The sequence below is a fragment of the Barbus barbus genome (assembly GCF_936440315.1).
Source record: "Barbus barbus genome assembly, chromosome: 12".
Lineage (NCBI taxonomy): Eukaryota > Metazoa > Chordata > Actinopteri > Cypriniformes > Cyprinidae > Barbus > Barbus barbus.
The window spans coordinates 9233258-9257949 of record NC_136740.1 but is presented as its reverse complement, the minus strand read 5'-3'; the positions used below and the strand labels follow the sequence as shown (position 1 = coordinate 9257949).

General features: G+C 34.9%; 1 protein-coding gene across 1 annotated transcript; it reads right to left on the bottom strand.

Annotated features, from left to right (window-relative positions):
- Window positions 1–566: 566 nt before the first annotated feature.
- LOC306877539 (T-cell activation inhibitor, mitochondrial-like) lies at window positions 567–11177 on the bottom strand. The gene is made up of 11 exons (XM_079429363.1): window positions 11070–11177; window positions 10018–10063; window positions 9771–9903; window positions 9404–9554; window positions 7950–8205; window positions 6253–6375; window positions 5315–5412; window positions 5134–5225; window positions 4817–5049; window positions 2046–2177; window positions 567–1500 (listed from the first exon to the last, which is right to left on the bottom strand). Exons 2-11 carry the CDS (start codon window positions 10047–10049, stop codon window positions 1275–1277), a joined length of 1476 nt encoding a protein of 491 aa, XP_079285489.1. The 5' UTR covers window positions 10050–10063; window positions 11070–11177; the 3' UTR covers window positions 567–1274.
- Between the last annotated feature and the right edge of the window lie 13515 nt (window positions 11178–24692).

The following is a 24692-nucleotide window of genomic DNA, read 5'->3' as shown; positions in this document are numbered from 1 at the left end:
GTTGAAAGAAATTAATACTTTTATTCAGCAAGGATGCATTAAACTGATCAAAAGTGCCAGTTACAGTAAACAGAGATTTTGAATAATAATAAAAAACTGTCCTTTGCAACTTTCTATTCATTAAAAAAATATTCATTCACAAAAAAAGCAGAGAAACAGCTGTCAACATTGATAATAAGAACAATTATTAATACTTGGATCACTAATAATTATTGATAAAATCAGCTTATTACAAATTTTTTTCAAAAGCATATCCTGATGTTTTTGTGGATGTACGTCTAGTATGGCGAAAACTATTTAGCACACTAATAGATAAAAACCTGTTGATACAAAAAAGACTACACACTAGGGATGTGCTTACACATAAAAAAGGAGCCGATAATTGACAGCATTTCATAGACGTCGTCATTATTGTAATTAACCCAAACTATTCCTTTAAAATAGTCCTGGCTATTCTGACTCTGGATCATCCAGTAGACTACAAAACTGGGAAAACATTTATCTACTACAAAACGATGTTGCAATAATCTTAGTATTATACAGATTCATATATCACACAACTGAATTATTATTATATTATCATTTATTCATTCCTGTTAGAGTGGAAAATTCGTGAACTCTTATAAACCAACAGGTACATAATAATGTATACAATAGTGACTGGTTACATTTGAACCATTGATTACATTTCTGTGGCTACAGTTTTGATATTTATCGTACGTACAGATATCAGTATAAACCTTAGAAACACAATAGCAGCAAACAACATGGATACACTGTACACTACATCTTAAGACAGACTATATTACAGCATTTAGGATTGCTAATGTACAAACACTACATTGGAAGAGAACACTTTCAGATTTTCAAAGAACACTTTTCCAATTCGTAATACTTATATACTCAGCATTTAGACAAAATCTTTTGTCCAAACACATCTGCATTTTTGATTTTGGCAGATTTAAAGCAAAAAAGAGCCTTATCGGTATTTCCAAGAGCTATTTTTATAATAGATTGAGACATGATACTTAAAAAAATGCTCATGTGAAATGTATATGGTTGGCAGTGCAAATAAACAACAAACTTTGTGCTAAGTTTTAACATGCATCACATGACTGGGGCCCACTGCCTCAAAAGCACAACACTATGTGCTAGATCCAAAAGTGCAGGTATAATGCCTATACAATTGGCCAAATCTCAAAATCTTCAACAAATTGTGACTATGAGCTTGAAAGGCATAGTAATAGTCAAGTCCAAATAGAGTTCAGTGTGTTTCAGCCCTTCCAGTCCCAAGGAATACACAGATCCCCATCCTGCATGACTGAATAGAAGTGAGAGATGCATAGATGAAGGCCTTGCATCTGAGGCGATTTCTCCTCCATCAGACGCCTGCAGCAGGGGATCATCTGACTGCTCGACACACTGGGCTCTTTAGACAGACTGCGCAGAGACAAATCCTGCAGACAATTCGAAATGATGTCGTCTTCTTCCGCCTCCATCCTGTATAGAAGGGAATAAACAGTCACTATATTACAAAAAATAACAGCAGCAGGAGACATTTGAAGACACATTCTCTATAGAAGAGACATTTTTTGTAACAGTTTTGCTTATTAGGGAAAATTATTGTTTTAACAATGTTCAGATATTTTTTTTAACTGTGAAAAAAAAAATTGTTAAAAATATGAAATGCATGATTTTCATTATATCACTGATATTTTACTCGTTCTAATTGTTATACATGAAGATTTTAACCACGGCTGCATTTATTTGATCAACAATACAGTAAAAAGTAATATTGTGAAAGTATTATAATTTAAAATAGCTGTTAATTTTAAAATGTAATTTATTCCCGTGATGACAAAGCTGAAATGTATGCAGCCATTACTCCAGTTTTCAGTGTCACATGATTTAATTCACATGAAATCATTCTAATATGCTGAAGAAACATTTCTTATATTAATATCGTCAATATTGAACTGCTTAACACGCGATTAACAGAAAGTACAAGATAAATAATTTCTGATGTCATGTTAATGTGCAATGACTTGTCTCTGCGTTGCATGCGTCTCCGGGCCTCCTGGGCCTGGCTCTGGAGGAAGTTCTGCAGCTGGAGGGTGTCACACATAGTGGGGATGATGAAGTGGCCCATCTCATGCAGGCAGGGGGTGGAGCGGTCACTATGGCAACAGAACAGAATAGAAAAACAATGATTGACGGGACATTAAGCAGCACAAAGACTTCTAAGTGAACAGTGAGGATATATCAGTCTGAAATACGTCAGAAATGAATAGAACACAGGGAACCACAGGAATAATACTATGCCATTCATATACAATCTGCTGTTAACAGACCAGTATGGGCTCTCTTCGGTTTCATTTTCATCTTTATCTTGTCCTTTTAGTGGAATACTATACATGTTCCACAGCAATCCATTTAAAGCTACAGTGCATAATTTATTTTATTAATTTAATTCATTGTAATTTCACTTGCTGTTCACGTCAAGATACCAGTGATAACTACAATGATACTATATTAGTGTCCACAACAATGGACAGTATGGTTTGTTTGTTGTAAGCAAACAATACAGTTATTTTGGATTTTGATTTGCTGATGGCACCAAAAGAAAATAATTAAATTAAAACAAACAAACAAACTGCCATTTTTCTCTTTGGTCACATAATGTGACAGTTATGTTACAATTTAATTGGACTGTTGGCTATGACATTATTGCCTAATATTAGTTTTACATATTTTATATTTAATTTTTGTTAATACACTACTATTTTTTTTTTTTAAGAAATTAATAAGTTGATCAAAAACGATAGTAAAAACATTTGTCATGTCAATTTATAAGATGAAAAAACAAAATACACACACACACACACATTTTATATATGAAGAGATAATTTGCCAAAACAGATAATTTGTTTTTAACAATTTTCAAAAAACATGTTTTTTCATTGTGCATTCCAATTAATCTCAATCAAACTACAGTCGGGTTATTTTGATTAGGTAAAAAATAACTAGTAAATACTAGCTAAATAACACAATAAAACACAAAAACATGATAACAATAAGAAACATGATTTTTGAACATTTTTAAAAACGGAGTTATCGGTTTTTGCAAATAAACTCTTCATATACATATATATATATATATATATACACACACACACACACATTTATATATATATATATATATATATATATATATACACATACATATATATATGGTTTGATGATAACAGACTTTCACTGAATTTAAGTAAAACACAGTTTATAATATTCAGTAATCGACAAAGTAACAATAAAGTGAAACTAATGATTAATAATAAGGAAATAGAAAGTGTATGAAAATACATTTTTGGGTGTTATAATTGATCATAAATTATGCTGGAAATCACATATTAATCATGTAAAAACAAAGATGTCTAAATCCATTGCAATATTAAATAGAATAAAACATATTTTGAATGAAAAAGCGTTATATATATTGTATTGTGCACTCATAGTTCCATACATTACTTATTGTGTGGAGGTGTGGGGTCACACATATAAAGCCAACTTAAATTCAATATATAGGTTACAAAAGAAAGCTATTGGGATTGTTAAAAGGGGTTGATTATTACAAACAAATAAATAAATTATTAATTTACATGCATTAAAATTTGTCGATTTAGTTGATCTATATACTTTACAGTTAATGTACAAAGTTTATAATAATTTACTTCCAAATTGTATTCAGAGGCTGTTCAAAATAAGAGAAAGTCAGTATAATTTAAGAGGATTGTATATGTTCAAAAAAGTAAGGGCAAGAATTCAAAAAGTAGGTGCTCATCTGTTAAAGCGGTAAATCTATGGAATAAATGTGATACGGAACTAAAAGTATGTAATTCGCTTTGCCAATTTAAGAAAATGTATAAAAATAAGGTGATAATTATATGACTCAGTATTAATAAATTGTGGTTGTATTGTTAAAAAAAATTGAATAGCTAGAAAAATACACTGTATTTTTCTGTTTGTTTTGAATTATGTTTGTACATTTGGGGAAATATTTTTGTAATATTGTTTATTTTGTGTTATTTAACTTAGTGAAAAGTGTCGCCCATTCAGTTAATTATGTGTAAAGGGTAGGCATAATAAGCAAAGCTTCTGTCTACACCTTTTTCGGTAACTGTATTTTATTTATTTTTGAAAATTTGTCTGTGAGGACCGGAATAAAATTATTACTTTATATATATATATATCACACACACATATCTATACCAAATCAGTATATTAAAATGATTTCTGAAGGACTGTGTGACACTGAAGACTGGAGTAATGATGCTGAAAATTCAGCTTTACCATCACAAGAAATATTAAAATAGAAATACTTAATTGATTGAAATAATATTTCACAATAGTACTGTTTTAACTGTACTTTTGCTCAAATAAATGCAGCCTTGCTGAGCAAAAACAGACTTATTTCAAAAAAATCTTACCAACCCCAAAGTTTTTAACTGTAGGGAATATTACAAAAACATTACATTTTTTCTCTTCTTTATGTTATAAGAAAAGAAAAGTTGTTTCAGAGAAGAGAAAAAAAAATAAAAAATCCTGATCCAACAATATAACAAGAATGTATTTATTTTGTGACTTGATTTGATGGTAAATGTAAACCTGCCCACAAGTAAGCTTGCCTTACTTACTGGGTAAATCAGTCCGGTATTGTTGAGACTCAATTTCTGAGGACCTTGCCTCTCATAGTTGAAGGTCGTAAACACAGAAAATACACACAAACAAATGGCTGGAATTGAAGCATACGAGTATTTACTTTTCCAAGGTCATTGTGAGGCCTTGCATGCTGCGGGGGTGCAGAGAGAGGCGCTGAGGCAACAGTCTCTTGTGGAAAGTGTTGAGGGTGCTGTAGTGTTCCTCCAGAGGCAGAGCTGGACCCAGCCGCTCGATGTGGATCACCTGAATCCCTCCCAACAGGTGACTGATGCGCTCTTTCAGCCAGTCCGACTGCTGGTACAGGCTTCGGTAACTTGGCAATCTTTCAAAGAGCTGAGCATACAAACACATGCATCTTTTTTTTTTTTTTTTTTATGTTAAGAATACCTAAAGACTGGTTTAATAGATGAGCTGTACCTTTGTCCATTGATGGTGGACATCCATTGTTCCTAACATAACATGCCCTGAGGCATTCATCCCTGACTGGTCAGTAAAAACTATTGTGTGTCCTATGTTTTGGAAAAGAAACTAAATTAAGCAAATATTTGTGCAAATTGAACACTTGGGCCATCTAATGCCATCTCATTTCCATGGTTACCTCTCAGGATGTGCAGAGCCTCAGGGCTTTGTGTGAAGAGACGACCCAGACTCTGCAGCTGACTGCATTTGTGTGCAAAACCCCATTTGCGCTGCCACCTACAGGACAGAGAACCACATGATCAAACTCCATACTCTGTCCAATTGTTTTATACATGCAGACAGAAGTTTAAAAGTATGGGGTTGGTAAAGTCTCTTATGGTCGCCAAGGCTGCATTTGATCCAAAATACTGTGAAAATATTGTGAAATTTTCTGTTTTAATACATTTGAATTTCTACCTGTGATGTACAAGCTGGATTTTCAGCATCATTAATATAGTCTTCAGTGTCACATGATTCAGAAATCATTCTAATATCCTGATATGGTGCTCAAGTAACATCTTTTATTATCTTCAATGTTGAAAGCAGCTGTACTGCTTAATACTTTTGTGAAAACCATGATTTTTCTTTTTTTTTTCAGGATTCTCTGATGAATAAAAAAAAGTTGAAAAGATCAGCATGCATTTGAAATAGAATTTGATTTGAAGTCAAGTTTAATGTGTCCTTGCTGAACAGAATTTAAGTTTTTTTTCCCCCCTTGTCCTCCGCATATACTTTTTACATTTCTTTCCATAATAATATTGTGTTAGATCCTTTCTATAATAAATTTAAAGTCAAAGAAAATCTATTAAGCAACCTTTAAAAAGGTTTCAATTTTCAACCCATTTGGAGCCTATGTGTGTACCATCTGTAATATATGTAGTTTCACTCATTTCTTTCAATTTCACTTCATGTTGAGAACAGTATTTGAGAATATATTTCATAAAACAAATGGAAAAATGTACCATTTCACAAAACAAACAAACAAATACCACACCATAAGATACAATCAAAACATCACTCAAAAGTTAATTAATGCCAAAAGTAAGATTAGAGCATATAGTCTGAGTTAGAGCTGACCTGATATCCAACAAACCAAGTTTCTGAATCAGCTCTCTTTTCAGTCTTTTCAGCTCCTCACGGCGTGGGACACTGGCATTCTGCTTCTTTGTGGCTTCTGGCTCATTGTTTCTCAGCCATAAACTGAATATAAAGACAAACAAAAAAAGCAAACAATGTTTAAGATCTGACAATAAGTTAAATTAAACATTATATATATATATCTATCCTAGATGCATTAAAGAATAGTGCCAATGAACTATGCCTGATGCCTTTGTTCATATATTACATATAGGATTATCTTTCACGTGTATTCTATATTAGGTCTCCAAAACCCTTTTTAAAGATGTCACAGAGCACAAAGTTCTTCCTGTTAAATGGGTCAGGGAGTACACAGTAGTCAGGTTAAGGTTTAGCCAATTCCAATATCAAAACCACAGCAAACAATACTAATCTAAGTTTAGCATATGAAATAATGATCAAGGAAATTACTTTTTTTTTTAAATGGAACAGTTTATTTACCCTTTCTTGAATCTAAATGTAAAAAAAAAAAAAAAAATATTATAAAACACACACAATTCAGAGGCCCAAACCGAGCAAATATGCAGTTTCTGATATTTATATGACCAAAAACTAAGATGAAATTCTGATAGCGTGTAGCGTAAATCAAAGAAATAGTATATTAAATATGTATAATTTTACTCTCTCTATATATCTCCAATCAATGTCTTAGATGATATTTAAATGCTTGGTTTTGTGATCAAAGCTCAGTAGTGTTACAATGAAAACTGTACAAAAAAGGTACCCCAAAGCCTGATGCATCATATTTAATACTCACATTTTGACATAATTTTTCAGAAAAATAGAGCAAGTAAACCGAAGTTGCTTCAGTCGAGTGAGTGTTCATCTTGAAATACCACCTCATAAATACTTCATAGAAATCAGATAATTTTTCATAAAAAGGAGTTAAGCAGAAAGCGTTCCAATAACTTAAAAGACATTTTTAGAAGTACACTAAAAATGATAATTTTACTTGCTAAAAAAGTATTAACTATCAAACAAACGAAGGCATGTAATAGATTGTGCACAACAATTTTTTTAAGCAAAGGTTTGACCATGTTGATAATAATCAAATATAATACAGTAAGCTTTTCACTGAATTTTCACAGCCTCAGTATTTTCAAAGCTTAAATCTCAGGCTATGAGGCCCACTGAAGGGCTTCTGCAGAGCCTGGGCTCATCTGTGGTTTAATGTACACATTACTCCTTGTACTAAACGGCACAAAAATCATTGTGGAGTCGTTAATCATAGTAAATACAAAGAAAGGCTTGAAAACATTACGTTCTGTGGAGAAAGACTAATTGCAGAAACAATGTGGTGTGACACAAAGTGCGAGCTGGGCTCTTTCTAGCCGCTGTGTCTCAACAGTCCAACAAAATTTCAAGTTGAATATTAACCAAACTTTTGTGCAGAGACCTCGCCTACCATTTAGGTGGTCTAACACTAAGCTATGGTGTTCATATGGGTTACATGAGTTTGAATCTGGCCTAAAACATTTCCAGTTTTCATTTCCTCATCCTTTCGCCTTCTATCTACCCTCCTCTTAATTAAAGTGCAAAAAAATGCTAAGAGTGTTTAGGCAAGCTTATCTGAAGAAACCATAAATAAATAAATACAATATAGGGATTGGTGGCCAAAAACGGGTCTCTCTCAATACCTGAGTGTGGGCTCCACTCTCCTGGCTTGTTCTAACTCCTGCTCTGGGTCCCTGAATCCTGTGAAAGTGTAATAAGACTTGTCCCATTTAATAGGCCGATAGAAAGCTGTTCCAGGCTGTTGTGTTGAGCTCTTTCCGGTCTCTGCCTTGAGCACATCCTGCATATGTTCAGTCGAGAGACTACAGGACCTCAGGACATCCAACACTGTGCTCAGAACATCCTTAGACTGCAGGGTGAAAGTCACTGAACGGAATCCTGGGAAATGTAGGGTTATCCAATTAAAATCATGCATTAAAAATCAAATTATAGATTACTCTTTAAAAGTAAAAAAATTAAAAATAGAACAAAATCAGTAAGATTAAATTTGTGAAACATTATTTCAATACATTTTAAATGTTAATTTATTCATATATATACCGTATATATATATATATATATATATATATATATATATATATATATATATATATATATATATACACACACATACATATTAGGGGTGTAACGGTACACAAACATGACAGCAGGAGGAAAAAATACTAATCTAATTGTTTTTTGTTTTTTTAATTAAACAATGCTTTACTGAACAAATTGCTCTCTTTAAATAAATGTAATTATAATGAATTTTCTTTAAATCTACATGATAAAATTCAATAAATCTATAAAAATCTACCTCAGCTTCTGCTCTAAACGATAGGGATCTCCTTTACATCACTATAAGGTTACAATTAACAAGAGCCCAAACTTAAATTTAATTACTATTTATTTTTTACTATAATAATCAACACTCAAATAAAAAAAATTGTACGCAAACATGTAAATTGCACTCAATGCAGTTTTTAAATGAACTTCTAAATTATACAATTTATATTTGTTGTTGAAATATAATAATTTACACAGTGGCTGTCATAAAAAAATAAATAACTAAATTCGGTACGAATACGTGTACGTTATACCCCTAACATACATACATACACATATATATATATATATATATATATGTATATATACCTTATCAAACGTCAGGAGTTCTTCTTATCAGACTTGTGAATACTTTATGAAGTAACCATTTATTTAAAATAGAAGTCTTTCATAACATCGTAAACATTTAGTCACTTTTAACCAATGTAATGCTTGCAGAATAACTGCATTAATTTGCTTAAAAAAAAAAAAAAAAAAAATTATATATATATAAAAATTGTACTGACCCCAAACTTTTGAATGATATCTTTGCTTAATACTGTCAAAAAAAAAAAAAAGATGAAATAAGATAAAAGAGACTTTTGTTCGGCTAAAAAAACCTACAGCTATTATAAAAGATATTGTATGACTTTAGGGGCTTTGAATATAGTGCATGAGTCAGATGGTTTGTATGTTTATTAATTTATTTGATGTTATTATATTAATTATTATTTAAAAATCACAGTGTGAATCAGAGGTGAACTGGTGTTACCTGAGGCTAGCAGACCATCACTGGAGTCTGCTCTTTCTTTTGTGTCCCTGACATAAAACGTGAGGTTTGTAGGTTTGGGGTACCTCGCCCCAGGCTTTTGAAGATTCTCCAGATAACCATTTAGCCTTTTGAGGGAGTTTTCATTCACTTCCTACAACAGAGAAAACAAAACCAAACAATATAAAACACTCACACCTGCTCTGCAGAGAGCTGTGAAAAATATAATACACTAAAATATATACATGTATAATAAGCATATTAACATATATCAAATATTATCATCAAATATTGCTATTATGTAGTTTATGTATATAATGAAAATTCCATTTAAGGTTTATAAATTGTATTAATGTCTTATTATTATTACTCTCTCTCTTGGATGCTGGCCAAAGAAATCAGGGTGTACTGCAAAGTAAAATGGCCGCAGGGCATTAATGGCATCCGCTCCTGAGAGATTCCTCCTCTGAACGATACGAGCAGAAGCACATCTACCACCAAGCCTGTAAGAATGAGGATGATACTGGTTAGATGCTTAAATTATACAACTAAATGTTCTCTAAGGACTATAATGTGATAGTGTTTCCATTTTTTTATTTGTTTTGCGTAAAACTTACCTAACATAACGCAGGAAGGTGGTCACATACATCACGTTAGCTCCTTCTGGTAAGAGAAATCAAGGAGCTTGAGAAAGAAAAAGCATGACAGACACCAGCCTCTTCAACGATACACTGCATATGTATAATTATATATCTTTAAATGTCATCTAAAATACAGTAATGGGAAAAGTAATATTGTAAAAAATGATTATAAATTGATATATTTTAAAATGTAATTTTTGCTGTGATGGCAAAGCAGCCGTTACTCCAGTTTTCAATGTCAGCAAGCCTTCAGAAATCATTCTCATATGCTGATTTGACGCTCAAGACACATTTCTTATTATAAACTGAATCCAGTTGTGCTGTGTAGTACTTCTGTGGAAACCGTAATCCATTTCTTTTTTAAATATTCTTTCATTAATAGAAATTAATTAGCAAAATACTATTTTTTTTTTTGTAATACTGTACTGTCCATTTTGATTAATTTAATAAAAAGTATCAATTTCTTAAAAAAAAAAAAAGCTAATATATATTATATATATATTAGTAGTACATAAATTATGGTAATTACACAATGAAAATTATTCTAAACAAATATAAACTGCTATATTATAATTAGCCAAGAGTTTTAAGGACTACACAGAATGTCAAAAATGGAAATGTTTTAATATAAATATCCCAAAAGATCAATTGCACCTCCTTCATGCATGTATGGATTGACATGTATTTATTTGATCAATTTTTTTATTCGTAACACACCCAAATAATTAGTTTCATGCAAATATAACATCAGGATTTATGTTTGAACAAGAATAAAATCTTGACTGGACTCTTGACCTCCATACTTTTGAGAGAGTAATCATAGTCCTCTAATTTTGACAGAAAAACTAACATTTCCATCCAAAACAAAATACTATCGATTCAATTTTAGAGCAACGAGCATTCAATACAGTCACCAGACAACACTGTAAACAAGGACAAACACAAACAACAGTCCCAGGCTTAATCAGCCACACACACATTTCATGTCAGCATGACATGCTAATGTCCAAAACACTAAAATTATTTACCTGTGATTTTGCAATATTACATGTTCGCTGTGGTTAAAACTCAACCTGAACTCACGGACTCCATTCAGGTCTCATCATCCAGGCAGGAGCAATCAACTGCCTATCTCTGGAAAACAAGCGCAGCTGGCGGCACTTCATCAGGCAGAACTAATCATCAGCCCATCTTTGCTCTGTTTGTCAAATGAAGAGCGCGATATATATATATATAATATAATATAATTACAGTATTTTGTGATTAACCTAGTTTATGCATTTATACTAAATGTATTAGACCACTGTTCTTCATACAAATACCTAGAACCATGTAGGCCAAGGTAATTTGTATACCATGATATTGAGGTGTTTTTACTGTATGCTATATGGAAGACCAAGGGTTAATTTTAATAACTCAAACAGTCATAATAATTTCACTATATAAAAAAAATTTTTTTTTTATAATGAACATGAATTTACGTCTGCATTCTTAACAGATGTAATCCTTCATCCTCAAGCTACCGTCAAAGAGACAAAAAAAGTAATATTTCTAATACTGCAGCCAGCAGTGCAAACTGTGCTGAAGATACATGTAATCAAAGTCACGCAACACAAACCTATAGCCTGTCACTCAGTAGAAGAGCGGTCACCAAACTCGGTCCTGGAGCGCCGGTGTCCTGCAGAGTTTAGCACCACCTGCCAGGACCTTTCTAATATACCTAGCAAGACCTTGATTAGCTGATTCAGTTGTATTTAAACTCTACAGGACACCGGCGCTCCAGGACCGAGTGTGGTGACCCCTGCAATAGAGCATGCAGAAACTAGGAAATTCATTTTTCAATTAAGATATTTACTTTGTTGAGGAAAAATAACTGGAAAAGTGTGAAGAATTCAAAGACGTGAAGTGTTTGTCGTGATCTCAGCATAGTCGTTTAAAACCACAGTTAAAAACTGGCTTTGGCCATATTGTCCAGCCCTACTTTCAAGGGAACTGACTGACTTCAGAAAAGTTTCGATGCCATTTTCATTTAATGCCTGATAAAGTAGCATTTATGAACACCGCGCCTCTTTGTGTGCTCTCTGCTGTATCTCTGCCGTCCAAAAGATGCCAGAGACATATTAACAGAAAATGAATGTGCATTTGTTGCTGTTTTTGTTCAGATCAATACGAAAATCCACCCATAATTTTACGCAGCAAACACGCAGAGCTGTAAATAAAAAATGCGTTAAAGGCTGAAATGTGATGTTTATCGTTTTTTAAAACTTTTTTTTTTTTTTGTGAAAACCTGTATCTGAGCTGTAAATCATGATATCGGTTTAATATGTTACTAGACATTGTTCTGTCCCGCTCATACCATAGAAATTTAATTTCAAATTTGCACACTCAAAATGGGTCGGAGCTCTTATTTTTGAACTCTCAAAGTGCACCAGATTAATGCATTTAAATTTAAAATGTATCAAATTTTCTTGCAATAATCCCTTATTGCAAGATTTGATGTACAAATAGATCACAAATATAATTTCATAACATTTTCTTATTTATAACTGATTTATATCCTTAACATTAATTTTGTCAATCATATTTCACTGACTTTTGAGTGAACTTTACAAGAGGTACTTCCTGTTTGATGATTTTCATGGCCACATTTCTGACATAATTTGCATAAAGACTTCAGTGTTACAAGATCCTTCAGAAATCATTCTAATATGCTGATTTGGTGCTCAAGAAACCCTTCTTATTATTAGGACAACTGAAAATGGTTTGCTGCTTAATGTAGTGTGAAAACCGCAATGAAGTGTCTTTTTCAAGTTTCGAACAGAAAGTTTGAAGAATGCCATTTATTTGAAAAAGAAATCTGTGATATTATAAAATGTCTTATTGTCATTAACCTTTTTGTATAGTAGAGACTCAATTTCTCGAAAGAAAAGAAAAGAAAGAATGAAAAAATGATGCAAACTCTTGAATGTAACTGTGTATTGTTCATTCTTGCTGCTTTAAATTTTATATTTATATTTAAAAAAATACTGTTAAACTTTTATATATTTACTTGTTATATATCGAAACATTTATTTTTTTGGCTACAACAAAGAGACTTAATCCTCTTTTTATTTTTTGAGCCATCCATCCATCCATCCATCATCCATCCATCCATCCATCCATCCATCCACCCATCCATCCATCCATCCATCCATCCATCCATCCATCCATCCATCCATCCATCACATCATCCATCCATCCATCCATCATCCATCCATCCATCCATCATCCATCCATCCATCCATCCATCCATCCATCCATCCATCCATCATCCATCCATCCATCCATCCATCATCCATCCATCCATCCATCCATCCATCCATCCATCCATCATCCATCCATCCATCCATCATCCATCCATCCATACATCCATCCTCCATCCATCCATCCATCCATCCATCCATCCATCCATCCATCCATCCATCATCCATCCATCCATACATCCATCCTCCATCCATCATCCATCCATCCATCCATCCATCCATCATCCATCCATCCATCCATCCATCCATCCATCCATCCACCATCCATCATCCATCCATCCATCCATCATCCATCCATCCATCCATCCATCATCCATCCATCCATCCATCCATCCATCCATCATCCATCCATCATCCATCCATCCATCCATCCATCCACCATCCATCATCCATCCATCCATCCATCATCCATCCATCCATCATCCATCCATCCATCCATCCATCCATCATCCATCCATCCATCCATCCATCCATCATCCATCATCCATCCATCCATCCATCCATCCATCCATCCATCCATCCATCCATCCATCAATCCATCCATCCATCCATCCAAGACTTAATCCTCTTTTTATTTTTTGAGCCCCAATTTGTGTCGTCATCTTAAACACAGTTTCTGGCAGAAACTTTCTGTTGTAACACATTGCAATGTGCCAATAACAGGAATACTTTTTGGGAACACTGTAAACCTGTGAGATGAAAGTGGAATAATGCTGATGCATTCACTGTAAGAATGAATTCTGTAATAGTGTGACTAGTTACTGTAGGCTGCGCCTGTGACAAAGGCGATAGCCACTGGCTTGCTGCAGGCAGGCATGTCATGCACATCTTGACTGCTATTCTCAGCAGGGTCCAAACACATCTGGCCACTCTCGAATGACCAGAGCAGGACTCACAAAACAAATTGTAGAAATCTTTGATATGGCACCAGTACGGCTGCCGAAACATTGAGCAGAGACAGTGGCGGCATCAGTGACAGGACCCTGAGAGACACATGCTGCTGTCCTTTGAGGACTTGCTGTGCTGGAGCTGTCAGCAGTGGCATCAGCTGCTCTTCTCAGCTCATTTTATGCATGCTTCATGTAGGTGGGGTGTCTGCTGCTGTTGTAAAAGAGGAGAGATTGTGTTGATGTCTGTGTGTATAGAGAGTGACACACTGTTATTCAGACTAGATCAATAGAAAAAAAACATTTCTTTGTGTTTTGTGGTTACAGAAGGTATATTCAAGTCATCTGCTAATGTAGAGTATACATTGTCTAATAATCTTTTCACACTTATGGGGAGGTTAAGATGGCCTGTATCCACTAGATGGAGCAATGATAAGTATCACGGGTATATTTGTAGCAATAGCCAACAATACATTGTATGGGTCAAAATTATTGATTTTTCTTTTATGCCAAAAATCATTAGGATATTAAGTAAAGATCATGATCCTGGATGATATTTTGTAAATTTCCTACCCTAAATATATCAAAACTTCATTTTGATTAGTAATATACATTGCTAAGAACTTAATTTGAACAACTTTAAAGGTGATTCACCCTCAGATTCCAGATTTTCAAATAGTTGTATCCCGGCCAAATATGATCATGTATCAATGGAAAGCTTATTTATTCAGCTTTCAGATGGTGTCTAAATCTTAATTTAAAAAGAAAATGGACTCTTGTGACTGGTTTTGTGGTCTTGGGTCACATTTATGGCTGCTATGATGATGATAAGAAGAAGAAGAAAAAAAAAGAAGATTTTGAATGTTTAAATAAATTAAAAGAATTTTTTTAATTATTATTATAATTAGTTTACCCGAAGTTTGTGTTCAACTGATTTTAATGTGTTTTATAGAATTTATTGATATAATGACCAATAAAAAATGGTAACAACTTAGTTTAGTGACCAATTCTTTCTATTAACTAGTTGCTTATTAGAAAGCCTATTACAGATTGGCTGTTAATTAATACTTACATAGATTTACATAAATATAACAACTATATTAATAACTATTAATAAGCAACTTGGGAGTTTATTGAGGCATATACTTTATAGTTAATAGTTAATATGGTGAAAATTGGTCCCCGATCTTAAAGTGTGACAAAATAAATAAAATCAAATCAAACAAAATAAAAGCTTCAATCAATGAAGAAAATGAAAACACAGTCATTTTATTATCTTTTATTATATCTTTTTTTTATAGATAGTTTTTAATTGAATTTTATTACAGTTTTTCTCGATTGGTTTGGCTCATTTCTTGAAACCGAGATGACATTCTCAAAACCATAAGGTCATTTGGCCAAACAGTCTTACAGTTCTGCTCAACATTATAGCTCACTAGCAAAATCAAATATCTTTCCCCAAACTCTTCTTCCATGCTTCAAAAGCAGATTCCTTTCCCATATAAAAGGTCAGTACAGTCAAAATAGCACAGATCCTTCTCAATTGCCTTGGCACATGTGCATTCATTTAGTGCTTTTGTCAAAATAACCTGGATGGTTTAGCACAACACCATGGATCCCCTGCAAAAGCTCATCTCTCTCCCAAAACAGTTTATCCATGTGTCAAAACTAAATATCATTCTCATATAAATAGTCAATGCCCCCAAAATGCATTATACCTTTGGCATTGTTTAAGCACTGCAAGTCAAAATGCTTAGACGTTTTGTCACTGAGGCACAGGTCTAGCAACAGAATACCACTATGAATAAAACTAAAAGATTTTACAGTAAAATCAGCCTCCAATAAACCACTCATACTCAAGGAAACTGTAAACATTTTTATTCGTACAAAGAAATGTTAACATTAGAGAACATACTGTGAAAAGAAAACATATACAGGATTCTGTAAATGTGAACAGTTATAAACACAAACAAAAAACAAAAAAAACACAAAAAAACTCTAGCCTTCCATACTGTAAATAAAGTTTCAGAACTATAGTACAGTAATATTTTCAGTGGTCGCCATTGTCACCCTCTCTTTCCTGGCCACCATCCTCATCCTCCTGGCCATCGACGCGCTGCTCTCTGTTAGGCCATAAATTCTCATCCACATCGCAACGGATATTTTCTCTTGCGATGCAGCGAGGGAAGAAACGGCGTGAATGTCTCAACCATCCCCTACATTGATCCCCTGTGATGTCCACACATGCAGCATCCATTGCATGCAGCAGGGCCCTCTGGTCTTGAGCCTGATGCTCATACACCCTCCACCTCCAAGCTGAAAAAAACTCCTCAATTGGATTTAGGAAAGGAGAGTAAGGTGGAAGAAACTCCATTAGCATCCGGGGATGGGTGGTGAACCAGGTTCTGATGCGTGGGCCACGGTGGAAGTTCACATTATCCCACACAATGACATAATGTGGTAGCTGAGGTCCTTCTTCACCTCTCTCATTTTCCGGGATCAGATCAGTATAAAGGTGGTCCAAAAAATTTAGGAGCTTTTGTGTATTGTAGGGCCCTAAACTGGGAATGTGTGTGGCCACACCTCTTTCTGATATAGCGGCACACATTGTTATATTTGCTCCTCGCTGGCCTGGGACATCCACAGTGGCTCGGTGGCCAATGATGTTACGGCCACGCCTTCGACCTTTGGCCAGGTTGAAGCCAGCTTCATCAACGAACACTAGGATGTGAGGGGTTTCGTTGCCTTCTAATGCCATTATTCTCTACAATAGAATAAAAATAAATCTAATCAGTCAAGTAGAGACAGATACTGCAGGGAGGATCTAAAGTACTGTAAAAAGAGGGAGTGAAAAACTGAAGACAATTTCTAGGCAAAATGCTCTAGTCACACAAAGCTGGATTCTGAAGGTAAAAAGGATAAAGCAAAACAAAAAAAAGTGGTAACCATGTCTTACTGTAATAGTGTTACAATGATAGACAACCAGTAGTTGACTTACATGCACATACTGGTACCGCAGCTCTTTCACTCTGTCAGAGTTTCTCTCAAATGGTACCCTGTAAATCTGTTTCATGGTCATCTGATGTTTCTTCAATACCCGGTCTATTGTGGAGATGCTGATAGAGTTTATATTTTGGAACATTACATTGTCTAGAAGGATTGCATTACGAATCTGTCTCAGTGTGATGGCATTATTTGCAATGACCATGTTGCATATTTCTCGTTCTTGTTGTTCATTTAGAAGTTTTCTTCTGCCACCCACTTGAGGCTGTCGTCCAATCCTAGACATACAAGTCAAAGGTCAACACTGTAAATTTGTTACAAAATGAGTTACCAATGTAATTGTACTGCTGTTTTATGGTACTAAAAGTGTGATGCACTGCACAGTGACTGGAATACTATTCACAGTATTTTCTCCATTTTTTTTTCTTTGTCATTTTTATAGTATCATATAACATCACATGAAGATATTACAGTACTCTAGGCCTACACACACACCAACACTGAATAGTTCAATAGAATAGTTCTGTACCTGTTTTCCCTGCGAAAGGTTTGGATGATGGAGGAGACTGTAGACCGAGGCACATTAGGCTGCACTCGGCGACCTGCCTCTGCCATTGTGAGGCGATGGTTTATAACGTGGTCAATAAGGGTGGCCCGGATTTCATCTGGGACATCATGGTGCCTCCGTGCTCCTCGGCCTCTTCCCCCTATTCCTCCACGCATTCTCACTCCTCCTCTTCCTCTTCTTCTTCCTCCTCTTCCTCGAGCAGGAAGTTGCTGTTGTACTTGGCGAGGTGCTTCCATGTTCACACTGCAAATGAAACTGGCCCCGGGCCAAGCTCTGTCTATATACTTTTGGCAGCAGTCATAATCATAGACAACACCTGTCAGGTAACTAAACAAACTGTTTGATTAGTCATCTGAGATGTGGGAAACTGCTCCTTCGTTAGTTCTAATTTGACCTGATTGATTGTCAAGTACTGTCATAAATTTATCAAATGTTCCAAGAAATTCTTTCATGGTATTATATCTTTGACTAATTTTGACAGTTGAACAGACAATTGTGCATATGATGACTTACACAATGAAACCATGCTGATATGTTTTGGAGAGAGTAACCATTTCACTGAAAAATCAACTAATCAGTTTAGATCAGCAAGATCTATTTATTTGGAAAATGTGCTAAATGTGGGCTCATTGTGCTAACTGTAGCTACTTGTACATAATCATTTGAAAAAAAGCACAGAGTCACTTGAGACATGTACTAAAGCATTTGCAATTTGATAAAACCAATGAAAAATGACATTCTGTTGTGAACAATTGCAAGGTGGTTTGGAGATTTGTCCATGTTATTTTGAGAATGTCATCTCGGTTTCAAGAAATGAGCCAAACCAATCGAGAAAAACTGTATTATACATATTAAGTTCCAATATACATCTGCTGCATAAAAAAGATGCTTTAAAAATCATATGACAAGACATTAGAGTTTACCTTGGCTTCTAAACAAATATTCAAGTACAATTCTAATCTCTAATTCTAATATTAATATCAATATTCACTGTAATTTAATTCACTGAACTACTATAAAACACACAACCACAGCAATACAGCAAAACCTTTGTAAGTTCAGAGCAGAAAATATACAGCATCTCTACTCCACACGTCTTCATCTGTCATCAGCAGACACAGGCTCATTTTTATGACATATGGTGGGAAAGCTGTATCCTTTCACCGGGTCTACTGACAGGTTCATATGCGAGTGTGTGAATGGTATCGTTGTGTGTGATGAGGTGAGACCCTGGTGTTGTGAAGAAGCCGTACCCTTTCACCACGGCGGCCTGATTCACAACACCAGCTGCCCTGCCCCATCTTCGAAGTCTGAACACATCATTCATCACCATCTTTCTCTATGCGGATCCACCTGTCAATCAAAAAATACAATAAAAAATAAATCACACATGCACCCTGGACTGATATTAGTCAATTGTACTGCATCATATTTAGATAAAACTACAATTTAAACACAACAGATGCAGTCACCTTTGCATTTTTGATTGTAGTATTTAAAACATTTTCTGTAAAGCAGCTCTGAAACTATTTGTATTGTGAAAAGGGCTACAAATAAACACGAATTGAACAGAACATAGCAATATATTCCTACACTTTAAAAAAATCCATAAAATAGGGTATTTTGAATTGTGCACCGAAATGCATTATGTTTTAGAGTTGATGGCAGAAAATGACAAGTACATTTTCTGTGTTTGTGTGTGTGTTTACACTATAGGACGTGCATAAAGAAATACAGAGAGGCACTTATAAATTTAGTTCATTTAAATTTCAGAATTGGCAAAAGTGATGTTTTTCATTTTCTTGAATATTTTATATTTTATTTGAGATCTTTAGACTTTTTCATTCTTGCAGAACAAAGAAAACTAATTTAAAAAAAGGGAAAATTAATTAACTTAAAATAAAAATATTCAATATAAGTTTTGCATTCTATAAGAAATTTAAATTTTACAACAAATATTGCTGAAAGAACAGCAGTGAAAGGATTGTATTATTATAAATAAAAATAAAATATTTAAAAATATATTATGCACCTTTTCCCACTGGAACATGGCTGATAAGTGCAAGTTCATTCATTCATCCATCCATCCATCCATCCATCCATCCATCCATCCATCCATCCATCATCCATCCATCCATCCATCCATCCATCCATCCATAAATCCATCCATCCATCCATCCTCCATCCATCCATCCATCCTCCATCCATCCATCCATCCATCCATCCATCCATCCATCCATCCATCCATCCATCCATCCATCCATCCATCCATCCATCCATCATCCACCCATCCATCATCCATCCCTCCATCCATCCATCCATCATCCATCCCTCCATCCATCCATCCATCCATCCATAAATCCATCCATCCATCCATCCTCCATCCATCCATCCATCCTCCATCCATCCATCCATCCATCATCCACCCATCCATCATCCATCCCTCCATCCATCCATCATCCACCCATCCATCATCCATCCCTCCATCCATCCATCCATCATCCATCCATCCATTCATCCATTCATCCATCCATCCATCCATCCATCCATCCATCATCCATCCATAAATCCATCCATCACTCCATCCATCCATCCATCCATCCATCCATCCATCCATCACTCCATCCATCCATCCATCCATCCATCATCCACCCATCCATCATCCATCCCTCCATCCATCATCCATCCATCCATCATCCATCCATCCATCTATCACCCATCCATCTATCATCCATCATCCATCCATCCATCTATCCATCCATCCATCCATCCATCCATCCATCCGTCCATCCATCCATCATCCATCCATCATCCATCCATCCATCTATCATCCATCCATCTATCATCCATCCATCCATCCATCCATCCATCTATCCATCCATCCATCTATCATCCATCATCCATCCATCCATCCATGCTTTTTTTGGAGAATATCTAATATTTAGTTTGAGCTAAGAGTTTTTTGTAAAATTAATTAATAGACACATAATAATGAGCATTTCAGGTTTTATTATATTTCTGTAAGTATTTATCCCTCCATTCATCCGTCCGTCCGTCCATCCATCCATAATTTTTTATTTTTGGTCTGTGTCTAATATTTAGTTTGAATTGAAGGTTTTGTGTAAAATTAATTAATAGTGACACAATAATCTGCGTTTCAGGTTTCAGTATATTTCTGTAAGTATTTATCTATCCATTCATCCGTCCATCCATCCATCTTTTTTTTTTGGTCTGTCTCTAATATTTAGTTTGAACTAAAGATTTTGAGTAAAATTAATTAATAGACACATAATAATGAGCATTTCAGGTTTCAGCATGGTTCTGTAAATCGAAGAAGCTGTTAATATACCACGTCACATGCACCATAAAAAATGACCTCACATTACAAAGCACTCTGCGTGACCCGCAGAACAAAAGGCGCAATTACTGCGTTCACCACAGGGGAATGTTGACTTCCTGATAATTCCATCCCGGTTACAGGAGAGCCTCCAGGGTAGAGGCCTTGTTAGTGTGGCGCTTATGTTTTTGATTTCAGTTCAAAGACTTAAGTGAGTTGAACTAATGCAGTGGAGATTTTTTTTTCGCAGGAAAATGACTATTTCCTGTGACTCTATTATTTGCCTATTCTACTATCCCATTTCTATCCACCGCAGGTTAATCCATGTTAATTCCTGCACAGATGAACATGTCACAGCACATATAATATCCAGACAATACGTTCCCCTTCTAATCCTGTTTCATCAGCCCGCGTGCCCTTTATGGTCAATCTAATTGCGACAAAGCCCACATAAGGGCTTTTGAGCCAAGAACTTCTTTAAGGTTTCAATTAAAGGCTGTGAGAGGCAAGAGATTTTTGAATGTCTGCCAGTGTCCTTCAAACACAGACAGTCACAGCACACAGCTGAAGCCATAAAAAGAATAAAACAAGGCATGGGTGTAAGGAAAACACATGAAAACTGTATGGAACTGTAAAAGCATGAGTGTGTGTGCATTAAAAAGAGACATGTGACCCGTCTTTGAGACATGCAGAAATAATTATGCCCTCTTTCTACTCGCTGCCAGCAGTCTTTGAGGATTTTAATACCCTTACTGAAGTGCACTGAGTTTAATTTTCAAATCGACCTCAATGATTTGTGTGCATTTAATATTAAGTCCTCTGATAACTTCAGCTGTGTAGCTCTCACCTCAACAGTGTCACTGTAGTGACAGATTTTAATCTTTTGAAAATGAAGGGAATCAGATGGGACAGCGGCAAACTTATACATCAAACACAATGTGAGGCTTTTGATACTTGATGTGTTTAAAACCGCTACTGTATATAACAGTATAATACTTAATAATACAGTTTTTGTAAGGTTCAAGTTAACAGTGGTGGTCAATGCATTGACTAAAAATACTTAACAATTGGCAATAGATTATGTATACATTTTAGTCCTACTTTATATTAGGTGGCCTTGATTACTATGTACTTACATTACTACATACATGTTTTTACATTGTACTTATATATACATAACAAAAACAGCCAGAAACCTTGAAGTTGTGATTGATGATAAGCTGACTTTCTCAGACCACATTGCTAAAACTGCCCGGTGCTGCAGATTTGCTTTATTCAACATCAAGAAGATCAGGCCCTTTCTTTCAGAACATGCAACACAACTCCTTGTTCAAGACTCTTGTTCTGTCCAGACTTGACTATTGCAATGCTCCCTTAGCAGGTCTTCCAGCCAATTCCATCAAACCTCTACAATTAATCCAAAATGCCGCTGCAAGATTCATCTTTAATGAGCCGAAAAGAACGCACGTCATGCCTCTGTTCATCAATTTGCACTGGCTACCAATAGCTGCTCGCATTAAATTCAAGGCATTAATGTTTGCCTACAGAACCACCACTGGCTCTGCACCACTTTACCTAAATTCATTACTTCAGACTTATGTGCCCTCTAGAAGTTTACGTTCTGCAAGTGAACGACGCATTATTGTACCATCCCAAAGAGGCACAAAATCACTTTCACAGACTTTTTCATTAACTGTTCCCATCTGGTGTAATGACCTGCCCAATCCAATCCGAGCAGCTGAGTCCTTAGCCATCTTCAAGAAACGGCTAAAAAGCAGACACAACTTTTGATTATAATAATCTATTAGTATATGTTGAAATTGACATTAATAAATGCTTTAGAAATATTTTTATTGTTAGTTCATGTTAACAAATTTAGTTAACTATAACAAATGAAACCTAACTGAACAGTGTCATTATTATTTCTATTATTTTTTAAATAATTTAATTGTTTTATAATCATTTTATAGTTATAATATATATAAATGGACATTATCTTTCAAGTTCAAAACATTTAACAATATTTGTGATTAATTGATTCCTCTTTGTTATATTTAAAATACATTTTAATTATATTTTAGTTACTGTATGTAAATTAGAATATTAACTATTGAACCCCAAATCCTCCTCATAGACACAATAGATCTAGTAAGGAATCTCGTCTTGATATTGGAGAGGGAGTTATTTTTGCAGTGATGTTTGTGAAGCAGTGCTCTTGACGGACTGAGCTCTGGCCATTTCTTGCTGAAGCACCAGCTGTTCCTCTGACAGTCTGTCTGCTACATCAGAACAAACTCATTTATCTCACACATCCCACACACGATACTGTATGGATTGTATCTTTGGCTTACAGGCAAAATGTCATATTATAATGAATGCATGAAACTAACTGAACTAAAACACTTTTTTCCTGATCTAAATAAATAAATAAATTAAAATAATAATTATTATTTACTGGGCAGTAGCAGATACGTAGATCTGCATTGGACACATCATTTGTTGCACATGCAGTGTCATATATACTTACTTTATGAATTAACTACACAAGAAAATATGTAAGAATATACAAAAGAATCTGCAGAATTTTGTAAAATATACATATTAGAGGCTTGTTAAAAAAAAGTCCAGTAGCAATAGATGGAATAAACTTCATGATCAGCTTGGCTTATGAATACTGATCACATCACATCAGGTTTATCTGATATGTTGAAAGTCAGAGCTTGACGGCACTGAAAAAATATCCACGTTTTATGATTGTGAAATGAAAGCATGTTGAAATGTTATGGTAAAAACCTTGTGGTAAGTCCTTATACGGTGAAGAACTGTAATAGATCTAATTGGACATTTCATGTATGTTTACAGAAAAAATTTAATATTTAAATGTACAGCTTTTGGAAGTAAAAAGAACAAATCATCATTCAGATTAAATACTCAAATTATAATTTTAAACGACATTCCCAGAATTCCCCGTGTGCAGAGTTCTCAGCATGTTTTTTCCCAATTAGTTATATACATTAGGATTTTATGTTACATCTTATGTTGTTTATTGCATTATTTTAGAGTCATGTTTGTTACATGATGGTGTTTTGTATTTGAATGAATGACACTGTGCATCTTTTAGTATTTGTCTTAGCTTCTGGAAAATCAGAATTTTGATTAATCTTGTGGATCCCTCTTTACAACATATTACAAGGGGTTAAAAAAACAAACAAACGAAAAAGCAGATTTTATTAATGTGATTTAAATTTCCACTTCTCATTTCCATTCCGTCCAGGATCGGGCTCCTTAGACAAGAAACATGGACAGTTTGTCGCACTTGTTCTGCTTGCTAAACGCTGGCCCAAACATTAATGGCTCCTGGCCGTAATTAAAGCTCTTAAGGAAATTACCCTGAGCTGAGTTCTGTGGAGGCTGCTGGCACAATCCCTCCATTATACGCCTCCTCAAACACGGCCGAGTTTGCATCAAAGTTCTGATAGACCGACCCATTCCTTCTGAGCTCTCCTGAGAGCTAGGCTTAGTCAGCAGTGCGCTGGCCCACCCAAATCACATTC

Bases quoted from the DNA above. Each gene is read 5' to 3' on its own strand.
- LOC306877539 (XM_079429363.1), bottom strand. From the start codon at position 10,049: ATGTATGTGACCACCTTCCTGCGTTATGTTAG. The intron at 9,555-9,770 runs GTAATAATAATA...TCTCTGTTGTAG, and splicing joins GCCAGCATCCAAGAGAGAGA to GAAGTGAATGAAAACTCCCT. The intron at 5,413-6,252 runs GTCAGCTCTAAC...TCTGTCCTGTAG, and splicing joins CTTGGTTTGTTGGATATCAG to GTGGCAGCGCAAATGGGGTT.